General features: G+C 37.0%; 1 protein-coding gene across 2 annotated transcripts in view; it reads right to left on the bottom strand.

Moving 5' to 3' along the window:
- The window catches only part of USP9X (ubiquitin specific peptidase 9 X-linked), a 70,509-nt gene that overhangs the window by 47,136 nt on the left and 1,410 nt on the right, over positions 1-21,963 (bottom strand). For both annotated transcript variants that reach the window (XM_030282797.4, XM_030282807.4), the window contains exons 2-12: positions 19,798-19,943; positions 19,414-19,493; positions 15,321-15,433; positions 14,768-14,986; positions 13,422-13,537; positions 12,917-13,168; positions 12,701-12,839; positions 11,063-11,215; positions 7,159-7,263; positions 5,460-5,666; positions 4,484-4,620 (exon numbers count right to left, since the gene is read on the bottom strand). In XM_030282797.4, coding sequence (XP_030138657.1) covers positions 4,484-4,620; positions 5,460-5,666; positions 7,159-7,263; positions 11,063-11,215; positions 12,701-12,839; positions 12,917-13,168; positions 13,422-13,537; positions 14,768-14,986; positions 15,321-15,433; positions 19,414-19,493; positions 19,798-19,943 — 1,667 coding nt within the window. The remainder of the gene's footprint in view (positions 1-4,483; positions 4,621-5,459; positions 5,667-7,158; positions 7,264-11,062; positions 11,216-12,700; positions 12,840-12,916; positions 13,169-13,421; positions 13,538-14,767; positions 14,987-15,320; positions 15,434-19,413; positions 19,494-19,797; positions 19,944-21,963) is intronic.

Raw genomic sequence — 21,963 nt, 5'->3', positions numbered from 1 at the left:
AATTGTAATTTAAGTTTATTATCAAGACGTGACCAAAAATGTTTCTCTTAAACAACACTAGAAATATTCAGATGACAAAAGCAAACTGCAAAAGAAAATAGAGAGCTTGTGTCCAAGACCCACATGCCATGAACACTATCAAATTCTAGAGCCTGAGGACTCATCACTGCAGAACACTCTCAAAGTGTCTCAACTACTGCAGCTGTAGATCAGAGCAATGATCTTGACTGCACAAACCAGAACTGCCCTTCCAAGGTAAAGAGAAAAAAAGAAAACAAGTGGGTGTCAGGGGAAAAGCAGCATTCCTCACTGCCACTCAGCTGATCCCATAGCCTGCCCTAAAGAAACAGAGATGTGATTTCAAAACTGTTCTCCTTTCTTGCAACACTTCAACAAGTAAACCTCAGACTTAGCTGAGTGGATTACAGGTAGGAATTCTCATCCTTCCTGGGAAACAGGGTGTCCATATGACATGGCCTACAACATTGCACAGTACTTCCACACCTTTAGAGAACAGTGGGGAAGGCATGAAATCCAAGTTCCAGCATCAGCTGGCAGTGATCTTTGCAGCTGATACCCACATTTCACTGCAGATGTAAGAGTAACAGATAAATTGATTCACTGGCCAAAGATCAGTGTCCATCTGGGTTTAAAAGACAGAAGCCACCAACACCCTACCAGTAATTTTGTTATCTGCAACCAACAGACTTTGGGCTGCTAAGCACTGTGGTTTTCAGATGATGAAATTTCGTAACACACAGAATTTTCTAAAATAGTTTGAAAATAGCATTTCAAACCCAAATTGTGTTAAAAACGCTCAAATACCCAGACATTTCTCAGACAGAAAACAAAATGGATGGAAGCACGAAAAAAGAAAACATACAGGACTTCATAGATTCAAAACATTCTCTGTTTGCACTTTAAGAAACTTTCTAATTATGTTTCATTCCATCTCCACCAACCTCCTTACTGAGAATAAAGCAGCAGCAAATCCACCAAAAGACTGGATGTCTATTTTAGTGGTTACCCAAGATGTTACCTCTAGACAGAGTACTGCATTCACAAAGGATAACAGAAAATAAGAACACTGATTATTTGGGAAATACATATGATCAAACAAAACTAAAGGAACAAACAGAACCAAGACAGGTTATTCTGTGGAATCAAAGATATTAGAGTGTGTATTTATATTCACAATATTATGCATTTGTATCAATCTCACACAGTACAGAAAAACCAAAGCTATATCAGCAGAAGACTACAATGTTCTGTGTTAGATATTTTTTATTTCTCTCCTTTCTCAGCCACATGCACAAACAGTACATTTGCATATGCATCCATCCATCTTGGTTAGCAATGACTTTGAAAAGCTTAATAATTGAAATAACTAGAGTTATCAGCTGTGAGTTACAACAGTGATTTTGAGCAACCCTTCCAATATTATTTTGATTCATTGCTAGGATGGACTCAAAGGCAAAATTACTGTCTTTAGGCACAGGGAAAAAAAGTTGATCTGACAAGAGCTTCTAGAATGTTTTCTAGTATTAAGACAAAGTCTACATGCAATTAAGATTTTCCTTATGCATCTACGGTTAGATTAATATGATGTTGCCCCTGGGATACAATCATTTAACCTTTAATATTATTACACATTAGTTACTAGACACTCATTAATGTGCAATAACTGAGGAGCTTTAAAAATTGAAGTTAACAGCAAAATTCATATTTTCATTGTGTTACACTAAATGGATACCAAAAGTCAATGTATAAAAAGAAAAAATAACATTTTGTAAGGGAACACAACGTATTTTGGATTATGAAAAAGGACATAGCTAGAATGCTTATTTGTTAGAAAAATACTGGCAAACTCGCAAAGGCAAAATTCCAAACAACTTAATTTAAATGGATTTGAAAGACCTATTTATCTGCACATATAACTCATCCAATATAATATTACACATGTAATTCAGCTTTTCAAGATGACAGTTGTGCCAACTGAACAAATGCTATGTACCACTAAAAGAGTGCAGATTATCTGGATGAAAAATCCAAACTGCAGTGACTGAATCCCCACAAATTCTACTACTTAGGCTAAAAAGTGACTTGAAGCATCACTATTGCCCTAAAGCACCATAAAACCACTGAACTCCCAGTGCTCAGTTAGTTCTCCTGGGCAAGTAATTTAAGAGACTGGTCTTCTACTGCTCGGGTAGATACAGGTCAAACGTAAGCATTTGATATTGGTCTACTGGAGGCTCTACCACCCAACACAGAGGGAAGGAATTATGATGATTATCTGTAGACTAAAGGTCAATATTATCAGTAATAAAGGTGACTATTGCTAAGTATTAATAAGCATTGTTGCACCCCTAAGAGTCCTTGTACTTACATAAATATTATTTTCTGTTGCAATTCTGGTTAAGCTGAACTTCCTGACACATGCAGCATTTATTTGTGATCAGGGAGCTAAATTTTGCCACAGCAATTGTATAATCAATTCAACACTTTGTTCAACTGCATGAATAACTAGCAACAATTAAAACCTCCCCGTCATAAGATAATTTATACAGATTTTTGCCAAGAATCAGCAGCACTTGCTGATCTGGACTAAAGTTTCCATTGCCAGTGCCAGTCAGCTGACCCATCTCAAAAGAGTAGCACAAAGAATATGTGCTCTGTGACATGCCTTTGAGGCAGTTGTCACAAACACCTGTTTGGACCTACTTCACTCCAAATTCTAGAAGGATGTTAAAAGTTTAAGTCAGATAAGGGAAGCTGATAGGAAGAGGTATTGCATGCATGCATTACAGTTTCCAAACTGTATCAATATTAAGAGTTATGAGAAAACTCAGAGGACTGGAAAGTCACTGATTATTTTAAAACTGTGTTTTCACTCAGCAAATTTCCCAGTCACCTGGGCAGTAATACCACCTGACTAAAACAAGTCCCTCAACAGTATCTTGCTAATAAAGTGTTTTTAAGTTCCTTGATTAAAACTTTCAATGCCAAGTTCACTTTCCTGCCATGTTTGTTTTCAGATTCTGCATAAAAATAAGGTGCTATTACATACTGCAATGCAGACTACCCTGAAATCTGAGGAAGATATGGTCAGATTAAAAAAAAAAAAAAAAAAAAAGAGGCGAGACATTCAAACCATTTAACTGTACACAGACCATACAGGAAACCTACACTTCCATAAGCAAAAGAAGTTCAGTTCCTTTCAAGATTACTTCAGAGCAGAAACCTAAATCAGTGCCTTGAATGCTTCAAGTGCTTCAGTAATTAATTACTTAAAGCAAAGCATCTTTCTTAGGGCACTGTGCTAAATGCATTCAACTTGAATAACCAGGTAGCTTGGTTTGCCTGGAATGAAAAAGGTTAAGGATTGCCAGCATGAAAAAGGCTAAGGATTCCATGACACAGAAAACTTTTCTGCTAACTGGCACATAACTTTGTGACTTTTTTTGATAAACCTCAAACAATCATTAATGAAAAACTGTAAGGAATTAAAATATACTGAAAATTTGAGAAGTATGCTGCAAACTAAATTAAAAAAGAAAACTCCAAAACCCAGGAATAAAACACTATCACAGCTCCTGAAAATGCTATCGGGAAGAAGACAGTGTTGTGCCAACTGTGGCATATTTTCCTCAACTTTCCCTGATTTGATCCTTCTTGTGAGCTGACTGTAACAGCAATATTGACTTGAATACTTTATCTGCTTACAAGAATTAAAGCAATTGTGCAGCACTTCTAAGCCAACAATATTTTTCAGGAGCTTGTAAAAATTCTGACGTGAATACAAATACTATTAGGGGCTCAGTCTTGCTTACTGAGAAGACATTTAAAATAATTAAAATAATTAAAATAATTATGTATACTTTAACAAGTCCAAACTGATAAGGGCTTTTCATTATTTCTTCCTTTCAGAAACAAACATCAAATGAAACTCCTCACCCCAATAAAACAAATGCCACACATTTCTAATCTATTCCATTCAGGAGAGAAAATGAGCAGAGAATTTCACCCAGAGCACAAAGTTATCTTTGATTTTAGGCATACGAACTAGATGACCTGCAAGAATTTATCATCAAAGAACAAGGATGGGTGGCTGTGTTTGTGTATGTATGTGTGTGCATACAGCCGTATAGACAAGTAAAACATATTTATGTTTTGTAAGCTAATTCCATTGTTAAGCAAGATACTCCATGAATAACTGAAAAAGAAATTCAGATTTTCCACTAGATTACCATAAAAATTATAAAAAACATGTATGAAGAAGCAGTTATTGCTCTCGTACCAAACTTAGGTGTCTGACATTTTAGATACTATTTATACACACTAGAACAAACTCAAGACCATCTTCTAACACAGGTCATGGTTTTACCTAGACTTTCTTGACATTTTGAAAAAAAAAAATAAAAAAAATTTCCAACCCATCCAACTTTTAACAGACAAAATTTTATCTGAACCCCATTCTTACCTCAAGTTCTGTGGTGCTTCACCAAACAAACTGCAAATTTCTCTAATTTGTTTCAGTGCAGGAATGACCCATTTGTCATTTGTGCGAAGTTCTTCTATAAAACGATCTATCCACTGGATCTTTTGTGTATCTCGATCCTTAAAGAACAGCATTTATCATCAAAATCAAGCATATTGCAGAACTATCCTAATTCACTTTCTTTGTTTCCATAATGGAACACTCAAATTAAAACAAATACTGGATCACCTGAGTTTTGAACCATGAAAGCACAACAGAAGTACCTGAGCAGCACTACATGCTGGCAGAAGCTACCAGTGTGTTACAAACTCCCTGCACTCAAGCACTACTTATTTAACAATAAATAATATTGTTTAAATAATTTGCTCTTTCTTCCATTTATTTCTAGTCACTGTCATAAAATATCAAGAAACAATGAGAAACTGTTTCTTAAGAAGATGGATAATGGATTAATTTCAAACCATAATTAATTACTACTGTGACAGACTTTCACAGAAGTTTGGGTAGGAAAGGAGAGGGTATAATAGTATGAAAAGGATCTTTTCTAATTTATACAGGACACATAAGGACCTACTGGCACAAAAAAATACCTCAACAAAACTCACTGAAACAATTTTTTATGAAGTTGGGAAAAAGCAATGGGAGTGGGGGGGGTTGTTTCTCCTTTCTCCCTATTTACTTTGGTAGGGTTCTTTTCCAATTCTTCCAGTGTGCTTGTTACAGTATGTCACCAACTGCAACAAGACAGGCAAAGTGATGTATTACACTCTCTCTCTCCCATTAAAGCACCAACAGTGCTGATTAAAATATGTCCTATAACATTTTAAAAGTACTAGGATGCTGATAGAACCATACAAATTTATTTAAGTATCACTCTTGTTAAATTTCCAAATAGCTTGAATTATTTGTGGGGAATGGAAGGAAACTCAAGAGACTGATTTCATACTGGTTTACTCACCTGTGAACAGCTGTAATCTAAGATTTTTATATGGGCACTAAGAGCCTGGTCCATGATATCAACTGGCACATCATCACTGTGAGCCAAATTCCACAAAAGGTTCAGCACTTTGTGTGCCATCACACCATCCTTGTCATCCTCTGCAAGGCGACGAATTAACTCCAGCAGTTTCTCACGCTGTTTCTTGCTTGCATTCGTCCAGCTTGCCTAACAGTATTTAAAAAAAAATGTCTTTTTTTAAAATTCCACACATAACCTGCACTGTTAACAAACGATGCAACAATAAAGTGATGCAACTACATAAAGAACTTTAACATTAATTCCTGTCATTAATAACAAATAGCAAATTAGAGCAATACATAAGCCAGATATAACTGAAGAGATCTTCTCTTCAGTATTGTATTTACAACTACAGCATATTCACCCCGAAGTTTAAAAAAAGACGGCTCTTTATTTAAAGACCACAGATGTGTTTGCAAAAGTTAACATTGCCATTGACAATTGCACCAACAATCAGAGTGGACTCAACTGTTTCTTTTAAATGCTTTCACAAAACTCCTGTCGTTACACTTAAAAGATTTCTTAAATAACTTATAATCACTACATACGTAAAACTTTAGTATCATTCATGCCTCTGAATCAAACTGAAACATATGGCCCCTGCATTACATGAACCTTTTCCTGAATAAGTTTTCAATATACCATCACTTCAGATCCATCTCTCAAGGTCAGATACAACAGTTTACACACAGCATTTCTGAGCACTGGGTTAAGTATCTGAACTACAGAACATTAGACCCACATTCAACAAACTACAAGACCACACTAAACAAAGCACAAATTGCATGTAAGCCAAAATATGACTATAATGCATTTATCTAAAAAGAGAAAACAGAGTCTGCAAAGCTGGCTTGCATTTTCAAGCAGTGCAGCAGATCATGTCCTGAAAGTCAAACAGTAAAACAAGCTGGAGAGCACTATTACTGGAAGCTGCAAATGTTACATGTTCTACATAAAAGCCAGTGAATAACATAAACTTTCAGAAACAAGCTGTTTTGTCATTTCAAACAAATCACTATGTGTTTATAAACATTCAACTTTATCTTCCTGAGACTGTTTCATTTTGTATGTAAGCTAAACTGAGAAAAGTTATTACATGATATAGAGGAAGTTGGGGTAGCAGGGAACGGAAGTCCTTGATCTCCTCTACTTAAAAGATCAGAAGAAGTACTACCCAGTAAACCTGACAAAACCTACTCTAATGCCAGGAGAAAAACATAATTTATTAAATCACCAACACTTCTTAATTTGTAACAAATGCAAAAAGGTATCTAAGACAAATAACTTACTTTATTTGGAAAATTCTGTATTTCTAGGATTGCTAAATGTAACTTTAATACTACAGGCTTCACAGACCTGCATTTTCCTGAAGCATTCAAACCAGAAAACAAAACTGTCTACTAAACAAAATAAGGTGCCTTTGTTTTAGACAGGAAGTAAACAAAAAAAACTCACAAGGAGTGCTCATTAAAGAACAGCCTCACTAGAATTAAATATTACAGACTGTTGTTACACATTAAGAAGTCTTTTAACACACAGAAATTGAGCAATTCTAAAAGGAGAAAGACACTGAAAAAGCCACAAATTTACACACACCCTCACAACCCATTTCCTGAATACAATCAAAACACAAAATTACCTTAAAACAATCAAACAGGTGATCAAGCTGTTCAGGAGAGAAATCCCAAGCTAATTTTGCGAGGAGATCATGTACATTTTTTACAATGGCTTCATGTTTTCCTGCCTGTCAGGAAGAAAAAAAAAAAAAAATCCACTAACAATTGATATTAAGTCAAGCAGCAAGACATTCTACATGATTTTTATAAGGAAGACTATTAGAGATGGCCAGCCAGAAAAGCTGATGCTGTGGGAGCAGCATAGCAAACTGAATACTTCACTGGGTATTCACAATATTTAGATTTCCCTTTTAAGTGTAAGTATTTAACTGTGCTTTGTGTGTGTGCACACAAGTATTTATTTAGACCATAAATGCTGCAGTATCAAAATATTTATTCTATTTGTTCCTGCTATAAAATCAAGCTGGAACAGAGGACAGTAAAATCTAAAAGGGTATTTTAACTTACAAACTGGTATTTTTATGTTGTTTTGTGTGGGTTTTTATGGTTGGGGTTTTTTTTTTAATATGGAATTACTCAAAATCCACTTCTGAATTTCATTGAGGTGTTTTAAGGTATAAAGCAATTTTTAGTATTTTTCCAGTTTCTCAGGCTGAAATACCTCCTTTGTGTTAGTGGATTCACAGACAACTAAAACCTTCTATTACAAACAATTTGTTACCAGACAATGTTTTGAAGTACAGCAGCTTTTAAACTTACAAATCCAGCAAAGAAACAACTAAGGACAAGATGCTTAGTTTTATACTAGACAGAGTTTTAAGTGAGAGTGTGGTGTACATCACAATTTTGACATTTAAGGAGGAAGACAATGAGGGGAAAAAAAGCTAGTTCCATTTAACTCCAAGCATGAAGAAAATTTTCTGCCCAGGCTGGAAAACACTTCCTGTACTTTACATCTGCAGTAAAAACCAAGAAATTTGGACTATGAGAATCAATAGCTGATTCACTGTAGAAATTTTGCTCTGAGAAATAAAAAATGCAATCAGAATACACATTCTGATGTAATTAATCTCGTACATTATTAAAAATACATGTATAAGCACTTTTGAAATTCAATTCCTACTAAAAGCTTCCATCAGTAATTTAAAACCAAAACTAAAAACCAAAACCAGACTAATAGCTTTGTTACATACTGTGCCTTAAATTCTTTATAAGGTGTAATAAATTTTTGTTTTTTTAAAAAAAGTAATTTTAAGTAGTAATGTCTGTTTTCACATTATGGGTCAGATTACAAGAGGGGAATTACTAAACCCATAATTCCACTTGACTTTGGAAAACAATGTAATTTTTTTTCCTCTTACCAGACCATTTCCTGGATAGAAAGAAAAACGGAGAGCATACAAGGCAGAAAGAGCATCTATAATATAACAAATAAAAGGAGAAGTAGGGCCAGCTCCAGGGGGGAGCAAGAAGAGCAAGAATAAAGCAGGTAACAACCTCGATTTGGCAGGTTTTTAACAGGTAGTATGGGGAAGCTGTGAAGCACTGAAGGGTCTGGGGAAGCAGAACCAGACAGTGGGAGGAGGTAAGGAACCTGGTGCGTGACTTGCCAACTTGCTGCACAGGAACAGGGAAATGCCTGTGAAGTTCCAGTTAAATACTCCAGAACAAAAGTCATGAGACCTCAACCTCTGCCATTCTGTATTTTGTACAGCTGGATCTTTCCCTGCAACTCCAGAGGGTGGAACTTAATGCTTGCATTTATAGCCTTCCAACATTATTCTTTTAATCAAATAGACTCCTATATTGTAAGCACTGGCTTAGTAAGACATGAAAACACTTCAATAAAATTAAAACTTAGGTTGCCTTCAAAAGGCAAAACCAGCATAATTGCATTACTTTTAGTAATACTAAGAGTCTCAGGTGTATGCTCACCCTCTAAAGCCAGGCACCAACACAAGTGCTTGAGCCAGAAAGCAAAAACCCCCCACTGCTGCACTGAGGCTGAGCTAAAATAGCTTGTTATATAAAGCTACACAGTAAATCAACTCCTCACTACTGAATTTCATGCCCCAGCTGCTCTCAGGAGCAGTCATTTAATAAGAACTTCTAAAAACTACTATACACAAGGAGTAGCGAGGTAGGTGAAAATCATTCTGTATTAGCAGATTTTAGTATTCTTAATTTTTAGTCCATTATAATCTCATGGCTAAAGCCACAGTGAAACCATCATGAATAAGAGTTACTTTCACACACACAAAAAAAAATACAGGGCAAAATTATAGCCAGAGCACTGCAGTAGCCACCTACTTGAAAGCATAAGAAGTGAGCAGAGCAAGCTGGGTATTTAAGGGCATGGAACAGTTCTTCTGAAATTACCCCTATTTATTCCTAATCTTTTGTTAAACTGGTAAAATGGACTATCCCCATTTTTTAAGGGTTGCATGACGTATTCACATTTTTCTGGAAGGGTAGAAAGTTTGACTTACACTGGCTTATCCACATGTCCTTTTACCAAACACTAGGAGCAAGGTAATTGCTTGGAAGACTCTTTTTTTCCCCAAATTTCAGGTTTTTTTCTCCTCCTATTAAAAGTGAGGCTCTAAAATAGATGAAAGAGGCCTACTAACAGCAAACTAACCTTTCAAAGTCCTTTTTTTCTTCCCCCCACAAATATCTTATAGTCTGGAAAGATCTACAGACTGCAAGTTGAAATCTAACAGTATAATCCCAGACCTTAATTCAAGTAATCTGTGTATCGCTCTGCTACATGATGAAATTTTCTTAACAGGACTTTGGGATAATAAGAAAATACTGTATTATATAGAGTTTCATCTCTGCAGTTACTGCAATGCTGGAACTGAAGCCTAGGCATGAAGAAGTTACTTGCAAAACCAGAGATCTCCCCTACACCACCTGCAGTCTCAAATGTTATAAATGTAACCTGAAATAAGTCTACTTAAGCCAAACTCTTATAGTCTCAGAACAGCATGAACACATGTAAACTCTGTTATCAAAATAACCCAACTCGTATTGGCCTTTGTCAAGGTATAAGCCAGCTGGCACCACAGAGCTGCTCATTCAAATCTCCACCCCACAGTGCCATGGGGGAAGAGAGTGACAAGGGTGAAAGTGAGAAAACTCAAGAGTTGAGATAACATAGTTAGTACAGAAGCTACTATGGAGAAATGTAACCCTGCCCCTTGTCCAAACCAGTACAGCCCTCTCTCCCTCTCTTGGAAACTAGAGTTAGCCTTCCCACCCTTGAAAGACTGGCCTGAGGGCTTTTTTGTACAATCAAGAGTTTCACTATCCCTTATTCATGTTTCAATCCTATTTTTCTTTTAATTTTCTGTATACTCAGTAATTCTCAATGATTTTGTCTCTCCAGCTGCCTAGTCTGTGTATTAAAATCATGCAGCCCACAGCTAGGGAAATCCACCTCCCCAGTCATGAAGTAAAAAATTCAACATTGCAACATTTTTAATTTTTCAAAAATAATTATTGCAACACAAGGAAAAGAACTTGCAGTCAAACAACTTCTAGAGCAGTCATTATTATAAGCCTTACTAATCACACTCTGCCCAAGAAAAATTTACACGACCGAGAGGAACTCAGAGATTAGCAACACATATTTCTTCATGCATTTTAAAATATTAAGGTATCAAGTATCACGTCCGTGCTCAATGTTGAAGGTTTGTTCATACTTCAAAAGGATTATCTCTGCACCATGTTCTGAACTGCTCCCTCAGGCTTTACATACAGGTGTAGCTGACCCCTTCCACTGGAGACATTTCAGATGACTATTTTAAGCTCCAAGACCCCAAAAATGAACACCATTTAATCTCAATTCTTTCTTTAGCTTTGTCTAACACAGAGCAAAAACAGCCTTGAGGTTCTCTTCTCAACACGACATACAAGGAGATGCCTCCTGTGCAGCAGTAGACAAGCAGCTGAATTATTTACCTGTGCAGCCCAAATGTTGTCAAGATCCTGCAAAGTGAGAGCTTTCTCTTTGATGACAAATCGGAGAATTTTCTCAAGTTTTTCTACATATTGAGGTTGATGAAGACTATCTCTTAATACAATTGATAAAATGTTGTTCTGTTGGATCCATTCCTGAATATAAAAAGAAAGTAGTGCCATCTCAAATTATTCAGGTGCCATCACTGATATTTGAACTACAAAACAAAAAATCCAACCTGTTAGAGATTAATACAGATGCAGCACAAAAGGAAGGCTTTTATCTTTAATTTCCCCTCACATAAAAAAAAAAAATCACTATTTAAAATAATCCAGTATATTACTGGATTATTATTGGAAAATGCTGAAGCAATTTCAAACATAAGAAACCAATGTTTCTTATTCTTAACTCTTCTATTCAAGGAACAAAATTTTTATCTTCCAATTCACATTCATTAAGTATCAAAACCAAATTGCTTAACACGTCTAACTCTACTGGTAAACCTACAGCATATCCCATAAAAAGGACTTAAGCAAGGACTGACATATAAAACTGATTATTTAAGTACTGCCACTTTTAGGGTTTTTGAAATGTTTCTAATTGAACCAGAGGCAAATACTCAAGTCATATTTAAGGAGATGCAATTTTCTAAGTGGTGTCACTGACATGGTTAGACTGTTTTGTTCCAAGTGAAGCAAAGCAGGATGTGCTCTGAGCACTGAAAGAGAAAACAAACATCCACAGCATCCTCACTTCTAACACTGTCCTTGATCAGACTTACACTATTCAAGCTGGTCTCATGAAATCTAGACATTTTCAGTTAAAAACACAGGTCTTGTATGAGATGCCAAACTGTAGGAAATGTGTAAAAAAATAGACCTATTTCCTCCTATTGCTTTAAAAAGTCAAAACTGCAGTTATTTTTTCTTGTCAGATGTCCTTTTGCAGATTACAAACCTCACAACAGGTGGCCAGCCAGAAAGATGGGGCAGAACAGTGTAAAAATCACTTAACACAACCAGATTTCACAAAAATTAAGATAAAATAGTTCTTATTTTAGTTTTATAATTGCTCATTTTCATACTTCCCTATACATACATTCAAGCAACAGCATTCAAAATACAAAAATATTGATTAAAACAAAAATGTGGTATCTAGAGTTTTCTGTACCAAAGCATCCAGCTTCTGAAATGTGATAAGCAGCGTAGTCACTTTGAACTCTAACAAGAAAAAGTTGAAGCACCAAACCTAGACTATATCCTTATGTAAATGACCATTACAATTCTAGTTACTGTGACACTGAAGTTTCAAATAAATCACACTTGTTTTATCTAGGTTTCTCTGTGTTTTTTTTAAACTCTATATAAAACACACACTATCCAAGGATCCATTTTTGAGCCATGATTTTAGCAGCACTGAAAAGCAATTCTCAACAGCAGCTTTGACAGAAATGCAGCATTTTTTCACAGAAAGGCTACTGTTAAAGTGCGTTATTACCATGACATGAGACCTCATGTTTCTAACACTGTATATGAAAATAAGCAGTGTGTGTTTGGTCACAATACAGAGCTACTGCTACAGTTAAGTACAAAGGAGAAACCAAATCCATGCAATGAACTTCACTGAAAAGGAGCACTTACTGCCATTCTTTCAGCTGTGAGCCACTCTTCCTCTTCAGGATTACCATGTCGATGAGTGTAGTATGACACACTGGATATTACTTTGTTAACTTCATTTAGTGCATTCATTTTACCATTGAAAGAGGAAATTTGTAACAACCTGTGAGAAAAATTTAATGTAAGAAGTGTGGAAAAAAAGGTCACCAGTGGCATATTATATTAGGAGTAGCATCTTACCTAAGAATCATTTTTAACCTAAATATTTCTAAATTTTTTACAGTTTCTTCTTGTCCTGGAACTCTTGAAGCTAAGTTCTTTAGAGATTTGATTATCATTGACAGAGCATCATTTTTGGCTTCATTCTTTGCTTCTTTTTTCAGTTCATCATCTGTTAAATTTTCTAAAAACTGTGGAACCATTTCTATAATTGGAAGGAAGTATTTCTTCACTGTATGTAATGTTAAAAATTCAAAACATTGTCCAAATGGCCTAAAATACAAAGAAAACAAGGAAAGTTTCATAATCAGTAGTCATGCAATATTATGATGATAGGGTACAATTAATTAAAGAAACTCATATCTTCTTAGAAGCACATGAAATGATGAAGGTAGACACAACCAGCTGAAGAGATGGAGTGGAAGGAAGTGCTTCAATAGAAATCTTAAGTTTTCTGCTAACACAGAACTTTATACTGTGTCCAATTTTTGCAAATGAATAAATCATTATTTAGAAAAAAACTTACTTGATGAGAGCTGCAATGATCTGAACATTCAATGCTGATCCACTCATGAATCGATCATGCAAGACCTGAAATCCATTTAATGTGCCAAACTTGTTGATAAGATCTACTAGCCAACCCTGTAATAAAACAAATAGTTATTTTCTGGTATTTACAAAGCACCATCTAGAAATACTTTCAAGTGATAACAATATTTGCTTTAAAATAGTCTTTACACATTTTGCATATTCAGTTTTAAGGAAATTCTTAGAAACAGGCAGCAAGATCTTTTCTGTTATGTCAAAGAGCAGATGCTGTATATGAGTTACTCAAATAAATTTATTTAGGAATAAAATTGCCTATAATTTAGGTCCAGCTTTAGCTGTTAAATTACTACAGAAAGTCTGACAGTTCTGGTATTTTTTCTTTTTCCTGGGTGTGATAATGTCACATATAAAAACATTAAGAATGCAAAGCAACATTCTTCTAAACACAACCAGCAATGCAAGGGAAGTCCCAAGGACAATGGAGTTTTGTATCTTTGGTTTTTACAAGTCAATAGTCAGCAGTTCCACTAAAGGAAAAAAAAAAAACTTAGAAAGCTAAAAAAGAAAACCTTTAAAAAAAAAACAAAATGAAAAAATGTATACATATATGTATATATATATATATATATATATAAAATTCAGTTAACTCCTGAAGTCTGATCAATGCCATTTGGAGATCAATTCTGAAAACTTCAGACTCAACCAGGATAGTTTGCTAATCTTCACTTCCAGTTAGAAAAATAAAACAACCAAAAAAACCCCCCAAGAAACCACAACTACAAAAAAAAAAAACAAGTAACAAAAACCCAAACAAACAAAAAGCCCAAACCTTCAACATCCCTCTAAAACAAAACCAAACAAAACCAAAGCCACTGAAAAAAACCACACTGACAGTGGTATCTCATGTCTAATTAAAAAACATTTTTTCCACCACTGGAAACTGTAAGGGAAAGAAAATTCCTAATTTATCACATAATCTCTTCCTCAAAATCTGTCATCTACAAAATTTCATGTTAAGGGAGAAGGTAAATCCATCAACTGGCAAATGCAAGCAAACCAATTAACACAGTAGGAATGGCATTCCAGCAGAGTTGTGCCAGCTTACCACAGAAACACGACACAGTGTGATGGTGGACCAAAGACAGGAAGAGTAAGAAGAGGAAATGTACATTAAATCAGGAGTCATAAGCGACACATCATCTTAGCAATAGAAGAATGAAGAAGGCTTTTGGCCCCCAGTCTTAAAGCACTTCTCTACAGCTGCTGTGTCCTTAGGTAACCCTGCATAGAATAAAACACATGGGTCTGGAAAGGCTCTCATACCTTTGGTGATCGTGGGTCAGGAGGACGGGCGTAAAGTTCATCTTCAGCGAGCTGGACTCCTGCAGGAACTGTTTCTGAGGGACGAGTACCATTGTATAGATGGAACTTGCAGTGAGGATTTAAGGCCATGGCAAGAAGTTCAAGAAGGGGAAACCAATCTTGGGACAGCTTGGCCACACAGAGCTCCACTAGTCTATGAGTGTTGTTAATAATACATCTCTGTTAATAAAAGAAAAAAACAAGTAAGAATGTGGCAAGGGACAGTACAATGAATATGAACTATAAACTCAGAACATACACAGTTCCAGTCTTCCCCAAATCATCTCTCATGTTTTATTTCCTTCCAAAACTCTGGAGGCAATAAAGTGAAACACTGACAGAAAGATGACTCCCCACTGCCTGTCCAGATCCATGGTTACAAGAGTTTTCTCACAACTTGCTACTGAGTTTCAAAGATTAGATCCTGTTTTTACAGTCTCCCGCTAATCACAATGGCAGTCTCCTTCCTTTTTAAATTACCACGCTCTTCAGAAAAACTACTTTAAAAACTCACATGAATCTCAAACTTCCAGCCGCTCACCGCCTCGTCTGTAAGGATTTTTGTGAAGGATATTGTTAGCCCATCTCGAAAAAATCGCTGGCATGCTTCACTTTTGACATCAAGGCCTATTTAAAATAAGAAAGAACAACAAACTATTAGACATGGAATTTCATTAGTTATTACATGAACATTTTAAATGCTGAAAGCAGAGATGTGGTGTCCTGGTGTTGGTAAGTTCTCAGTAGCTCGTACAGGGCTGTGTTTTGATTTGGGCTGGAAATGGTGCTGGTAACACAAGGATGTTTTCTTTGCTGCTGAGCAGCACTCTCTGATCTGGGGTTTTCCTGCTTCTCACACAACCCTGCCAGGAAGTAAGCTGGGGGTGCACAAGGATTTGGGAGGGGATACAGTCAGGAGAGTTAAGCCTAAAGGACCACCGGGATATCCCAGACCATATGGAGTAATGATCAGCCTACAGAGCTGAGGAAGAAGGAAGGGGGAGATGTTTGAAGTGATGCTGTTTGTCTCTCCACCATTACATGTGATGGAGCTCTGCTGTCCTGGGGATGGCTGAACACCTGCCCAGCCATGGGAAATGGTGTGTGAATTCCTTGGTTTGCTTTCCTGGCACAGAAGGCTTTTGTTTTACCTGTTAAACTGTCTTTATCCCAACCCATGCGTTTTTTAACTTCTGCCTTTCTGATTCTCTCCCCCATCTCAGCAGAGGGGCAATGAGCAAGCAGCCATGTGGTGCTTAGCTGGTGGCTGGGGTTAAATCACAACATTTGGACTTCAAAGGTTTGGTGTTTAAAGTTTCAGAACTGATTCTAAACAAGTCTTGAATTAAAACAAACTTACATAAGCTTAAGTGGACAAAAAACTCGATGGATTAATGTTCTAGTAAAACCACCTCAAAAAAATTACACTCCTTTATATAATTTTAAAATTGTTTTTAAAAACATGTGATTTGGGTTGTTTTTTTTCCCCCCATGTTTACAACATACTTCGATAGATATACCAGCAAAAATAAAAGTAAATACAATCTTTATCTTCCATTCTTCTTTATGCTCTCTTTTATCTACTTGCTAACAGCAAAACCAGTGAGTGAAGAGAGGTAAAAAGAACAATTTCAAGGAAATGCAGAAGATACAGCTCCAGTAAGAAACTCAGTAAAATTGTAGATGAATCATCTTGAGAGAGATGGAGATGGTCTTTAGAGGGTGCTGGAAACAACTCCCATTGCTGGGCTGGCCCAACTTTTGGATGCACATGTGCCCATGCACACACAGATTTAATTTTTTTTTGTCCCTAGGGCCTCCCTCTCTTTCTCATTCCATGCAATTCATCAAAAACACAGATTTGGGATCAAGTCTGAAGGTTTATATTGTGTAGTGAAATCTCATTTCAGTTTAAGTTATTTATCAATTCTAGAAGTTGCCTTGCATCTTGCCTGTGTGTGTGTCACACTGTAAAGTTCTGGCAGCATGTTAAAAACTGAGTGTAAATGTTAGGAGCAATAAAATCCTTCTGAAAGAAAGAGAGGAGAATATTCTTGCCTATAAAAACCAAAACTTTAAAATAAACACGTTTTTTATCTTTTAAATTTATAGTATCCAAGTCACCGTGGCATTTATTCCTGGAGCAAATCTCATTACTGAAAATACTCCATAAGTATTCCAGATTTACTGTGAAGATAAACATCAGTCTAGCTATTAAACACTATTTTTCAAATAGGTTTTCTTCTATTAGCAAGTAACTGCAGACTATCTGTTGATAGTTTCATGGCTCATTGTTTAACAAAGAATAATACATTGAAGCCTACACATAAAAAGAGAATTTTCCATAAATGGGTGCATCTGCCAGGAATAATGCAAGTCTAACAGGATTCACACTACTCTGTCAAATTTGCTCCTTTCACTTGAAGGTGGTAATGCTGACATTTCATTCATGTAAGTACTTTCCATTAGTTTAGTTATGTCTCTTTCAATTGTAGTTCCTGAAAAGATGTAAAGATAATGCAAATATCACTCTTATTTTATAGCCAGGGTCACAGAGAAGTAGCTACCCTGAAGTCACTCCAGAACGCTGATGGCCATGGGCCGTGTGAGGAATAAAAGCTTTTTAAGAGCCCTAACCACAAGAAAATAGTGCTTGGCAAAAACATGTAGTGGGGTCTTTCTAGGTTTTGTTGCTTAACAATTCAAATAAACTCTGTATTTCTGACTGTATCTTATGTAATTCAAAAGCTGGTTATTTTTCAGTATGTCCTTTCAGTTCCTCCTTTTGGAAACGGATCTTGTCAGAATATGAAAAATTCCCACAGACAGGTAGTAAGGGGCTGAATTTTAGATATTACCAAGCTAATGGAGCAGTTTAATCTATTAAAAAATATACACAACCCCACTCCCAAACAGTATCTGCCAAGCTCTGAGCTACCAAAACAGTGCCAGTTACACCCTATCGTATTCCTTGGGAACTAAGGGACTACCTTAGCCATCGTGTAACTTCAAGCAGCAAAAAACCCTCCAAAAATCTAGAATGAAGCTGTAAAGATAACACAGTAAACAACTACTTTTAAGAGCTTTCCTTGTTTTCTCCTTATCCAATAATCCTAGCGTTTACACATAGCAGTTTATCTAGAGGGCAAGAGGAAACATAATTAAGTAGCAACACAGAAGTACTTTTTAGAATTGCACACCAACAACTTCATTAAAATCAAAGGGCAAAAGCATATGAATACATTTCCACTGTTTTTTGCAACTTCAAGAGGAAAAATAAGCTTTTCTTTTGGGGAACTTTCAACTAAGCCTGACACTTTGGGAAAGCACATTGATCTTAGGAGTAGTCAGAAATCTCATTCTGCTCTTTTTACTTCACTGCATTGACAGCTTTTAGGTTTTGGGTTGTTTTTCTTTTCAAAGATGACTTCACAGCTGGCAGAACATACTTCTCCTCTCTCAGAAATCACAAGCAGAAAATTTCTTTTTACTGCACTGTTCCAACAATGCAGACACAAAGGTGGCTGCACTTTCTCTTGAAAAGCTGGCATTTTTTTTTCCTTCAGAACAGATGTGATCCCTTGAACATCCTACACTTCCTTGAAGATTCCTGCCAGACCAGCTACACACAAAGCCACCAATACCAAGCATAACTACAGCTGATAAATCAGTGTTGGCAACAAGATGTCATTATCCTTGCTAGATCACAAGGATGCACCCTTACTTTTGTTTCTCCACAGAGAGCTCCGAAGCAAAAAAGACTCAACAGTCAAGACAACTCAGAATATCATGACCACAATCTCAGCTTTTTAGTCTTAAAGCTGCCTACGAATAACACTTATTAACATGGAAGTGAAGTTGTCCCGGGCCAGCACCTATGCAGAAGAAAGAGCAGGCACTTTGCCTGATGCTATACTCGAAACACAAAGAGCTGGTAAGTGTAGATATCCTAAAAAATTATTTTGCTGTGACTCTTGCTATTACTCAAACACAAGCAACCTCCCAGGAGAACAGAACTTTCCAGAACGCATAGGAAACATGTCAATCTGACCAGGACAATTTAACAAACACATAGACTATCCTGATACAGAACCCTCTTACTCCTAAGTCAGACACCAGCAAGCACTGGTAGGACTATTAGTCCAAGCCATGCTGTTTAAAATTCTAACTTTTCTCTGACATTCTTAAAAGTATACGAGTGCCAAATCTGAACAAAAAATTTCTGGCAAGACATTTGAAAGGTAGACTAGAAACTTATTAAAAAATAAAAACAATTAGAATTCTGAGTTTTAGCATCTGCTATAAAAACCAAACTCAGCAGGTCTGATATCAAAGTGAATACAGAAAACAGGTATGACAGGAATGACAGGATTTATATGTCTCTGAGCTTATTCAACTTCCCTACTTGTGCTAAGGCACCTATTCCTAACTATATTCATGGCTTTTTAAAAGTTCTCATCTGTGAAGATTTTGCACAGCACTCTGAATACAATCTTCAAGACCAGGGTTGTAACAGAAATTAACAATTTTTAAGCCTTCACCGAGGATTCAAAAAAAGAAAAAAACCTTTGCACACCAGTCCAATAATCAAAATGTCTTTCAGTTACCTTTTTTACTTAGGTCAATAGCAGCTTCTAGAAGAACTTCTAATTCCCCCTTCGGCAATACAGGAACAACCCATCGAGGCCTATATTCAAAAACAAACAAACCCAATTTCAATCGTGCTTCTGAAAAATTAGGAATTCTTGCTCCATTGTAATGCCTTTAAATATAGGCTCAGTACATAGATTTTTAAATGCCCTGATGAGTATTATACTAACCAACCCAAACAAAAATGCATTCTGCTTTAAGCTTATTTCTCTTTACAAGTTTAACCCAACAAAAAAAGCATTTTAAGAAGTCCAGTGAAATAAAGATATAAAAATTCTGATTCCACTATCAATATCACAAGCACAAATCATCAACACCTTTTTTAAAAAGTGTGAAAATACCTGTTGATCATGTCATCCAACTTTGCCAGGTCTGTGTGTGGAAATGCAGGCTCCTCATCTTCAAGCTGGGGTGGAGCATCAGCTTGGCCCTGCTCGTCAGGCGGGGTAGCTGGGGAGTTCTCATTTGAAGAATCAGGTGAAGAAGTCTAAAATTAAGATGGAAAATACTTCAACTACTACCTGCACTTGTGTTCCACTTGTTTTGGCAGTTTCTGTCATAATGTATTCCAAAGAATCATCTCAAATACATATCAATATAAAATAATTTTATTTCAGATTTATTAACAAAAAACAGAGCATAAAATGTGTTATATTTTTTCTATCTTGGCAGATTAAAAATCAAGCTACTTTCCCAGTGAGGAAAGTGGGGTTCTTTTGGTAACAGATTCTACTTTCAGCAGATCATTTTTCCAGAAGGTGAAATAAATGCACTGAAGCTCCAGTTTTTATAAATCTTGTCCCGATAAGTTGATTACTTTAAGTAGATAGTTTTCAACAAAACCACAGAAGAAAACAATCATGAGAAATACCTTTTTAAAGAGTTGCTAAACATGAGTGACTCACTACTATAGTCATCTACTAATCAACCTCAAAGAACATGATTGTTAAATCCACTTTGATGGGCCATGCAAAATACAACTCGTTATGAATATGTCTCTTATTATTCATACACAGAAATAGTATGAACTGACAATAAGAGCAAGGAAAACAAAACCTCAAGAACATTTTTCACCTGTTGTGCCACATCTGTTTGGCAGGGAGTGTTATTTTCTTCACAGCAGCCCGTAGGGTGCTAGGTTTAGGATTTGTGACCAAAACAGCACTAACACATTAGTGTTTTGTCTGTTGGTGAAAAGTGCTAGCACAGATTCAAGGCCTGTTTTTCTCTTTGATAACTCCTGTCAGAACTCACATAGGCAGGAGATACCATGAGGTGGAAGCAGGAAAGGCCACCTGGGATGTTGTCACAGTATGAAGAGATGTAATGAAGAAGCCAAGGTTCACTTGGAATTAAACCTGGCTATCAAGGGTAACAACGAGGGCTTCTTCAAATACAGCATAACCAAAATAAATACATGGGAAGATGTGGTCCTGTTGCTACCTCACCCAGGAGACCAGGTCTAGAGGAAGGAAGGGAGAACAGCTAGAGGAAGTTTCCTTTGGCTGAGAAGACTGTCTGGAGACCCTGTAATTAAACTTCATATCCACAGGTCCACGGGCTCTGATGGGATGCACCCACAAGTGCTGAGAGAACTGCTGGAATCATAGTGAGGCAGGAGAGGTGCCTGAAGGCTGGAAGAAAGCAAATGTCACCCCAGTCTTCAGTAAGGGGAGGATGGAAGACTCGGGGAACTACAGGCCAGTCAGCCTCACTTCAACCCCTGGAGAGGTAATAGTTCAGTCTGGAGGCCACCTCTACCCACATGGAAGACAAGAAGGTGATCAGGAGAGGTCAGCATGGATTTGCTAAAGGTAAGTCATGTTTGACCAGCCTGATTGATTTCTATGATGAAACAGCTACCTGGATGGGTGAGGTGAGAGCAGGGGGTGCTGTCTGCCTCGACTTCAGCAAGGCTCTGACACTGTCTCTCACAGCATCCGCATTCCCAAACTCCAGAAGTGAGGACAGGGTGAGTGGGCAGTGAGGTGGAGTGAGAACTGGCTGAATGGCAGTCCTGGTGGACAATGAGCTGTCCCTGAGCCAGCACCGTGTCCCTGTGCCAAGAGGGTCAATGGGATCCTGGGGTGCATTAGGAAGAGCACTGCCAGCAGGTCAGGGAGGTGATGCTGCCACTCTGCTCAGAGTGCTGTGTCCAGTTTGGGACTCATAAGTACAGGAGAGAGGTGGAGCTGCTCCTGGAGCAGGCCCAGCAGAGAATGGCAAAGATGATGAAGGAACTGAGGCATCTCACTGAGGTAAGGCTGAGAGAGCTGGGCCTGTTTAATCTGGAGATGGCTTAGAGGGGATCTCATCAATATCTGCAGAAAGGTGTCAGAGGATGGACCAGGCTCTGCCCAGTGATGCCCAGCAACCAGACAAGAGGCAACGGGCAAAAACTGAAACACAGAAGCTCCACCTGAACATAAGGAAGAACTTAACAGCGAGGCTGACTAAGCAGTGGAATGGATTGCCCTGAAAGGTTGCAGAGTTTCCTCCTCTGAAGA

This window comes from Taeniopygia guttata, chromosome 1 (genome assembly GCF_048771995.1).
Source record: "Taeniopygia guttata chromosome 1, bTaeGut7.mat, whole genome shotgun sequence".
NCBI classification, from domain to species: Eukaryota; Metazoa; Chordata; class Aves; order Passeriformes; family Estrildidae; genus Taeniopygia; species Taeniopygia guttata.
Note: the sequence above shows the minus strand (reverse complement) of the source record. Positions and strands in the feature narration are given on the sequence as shown.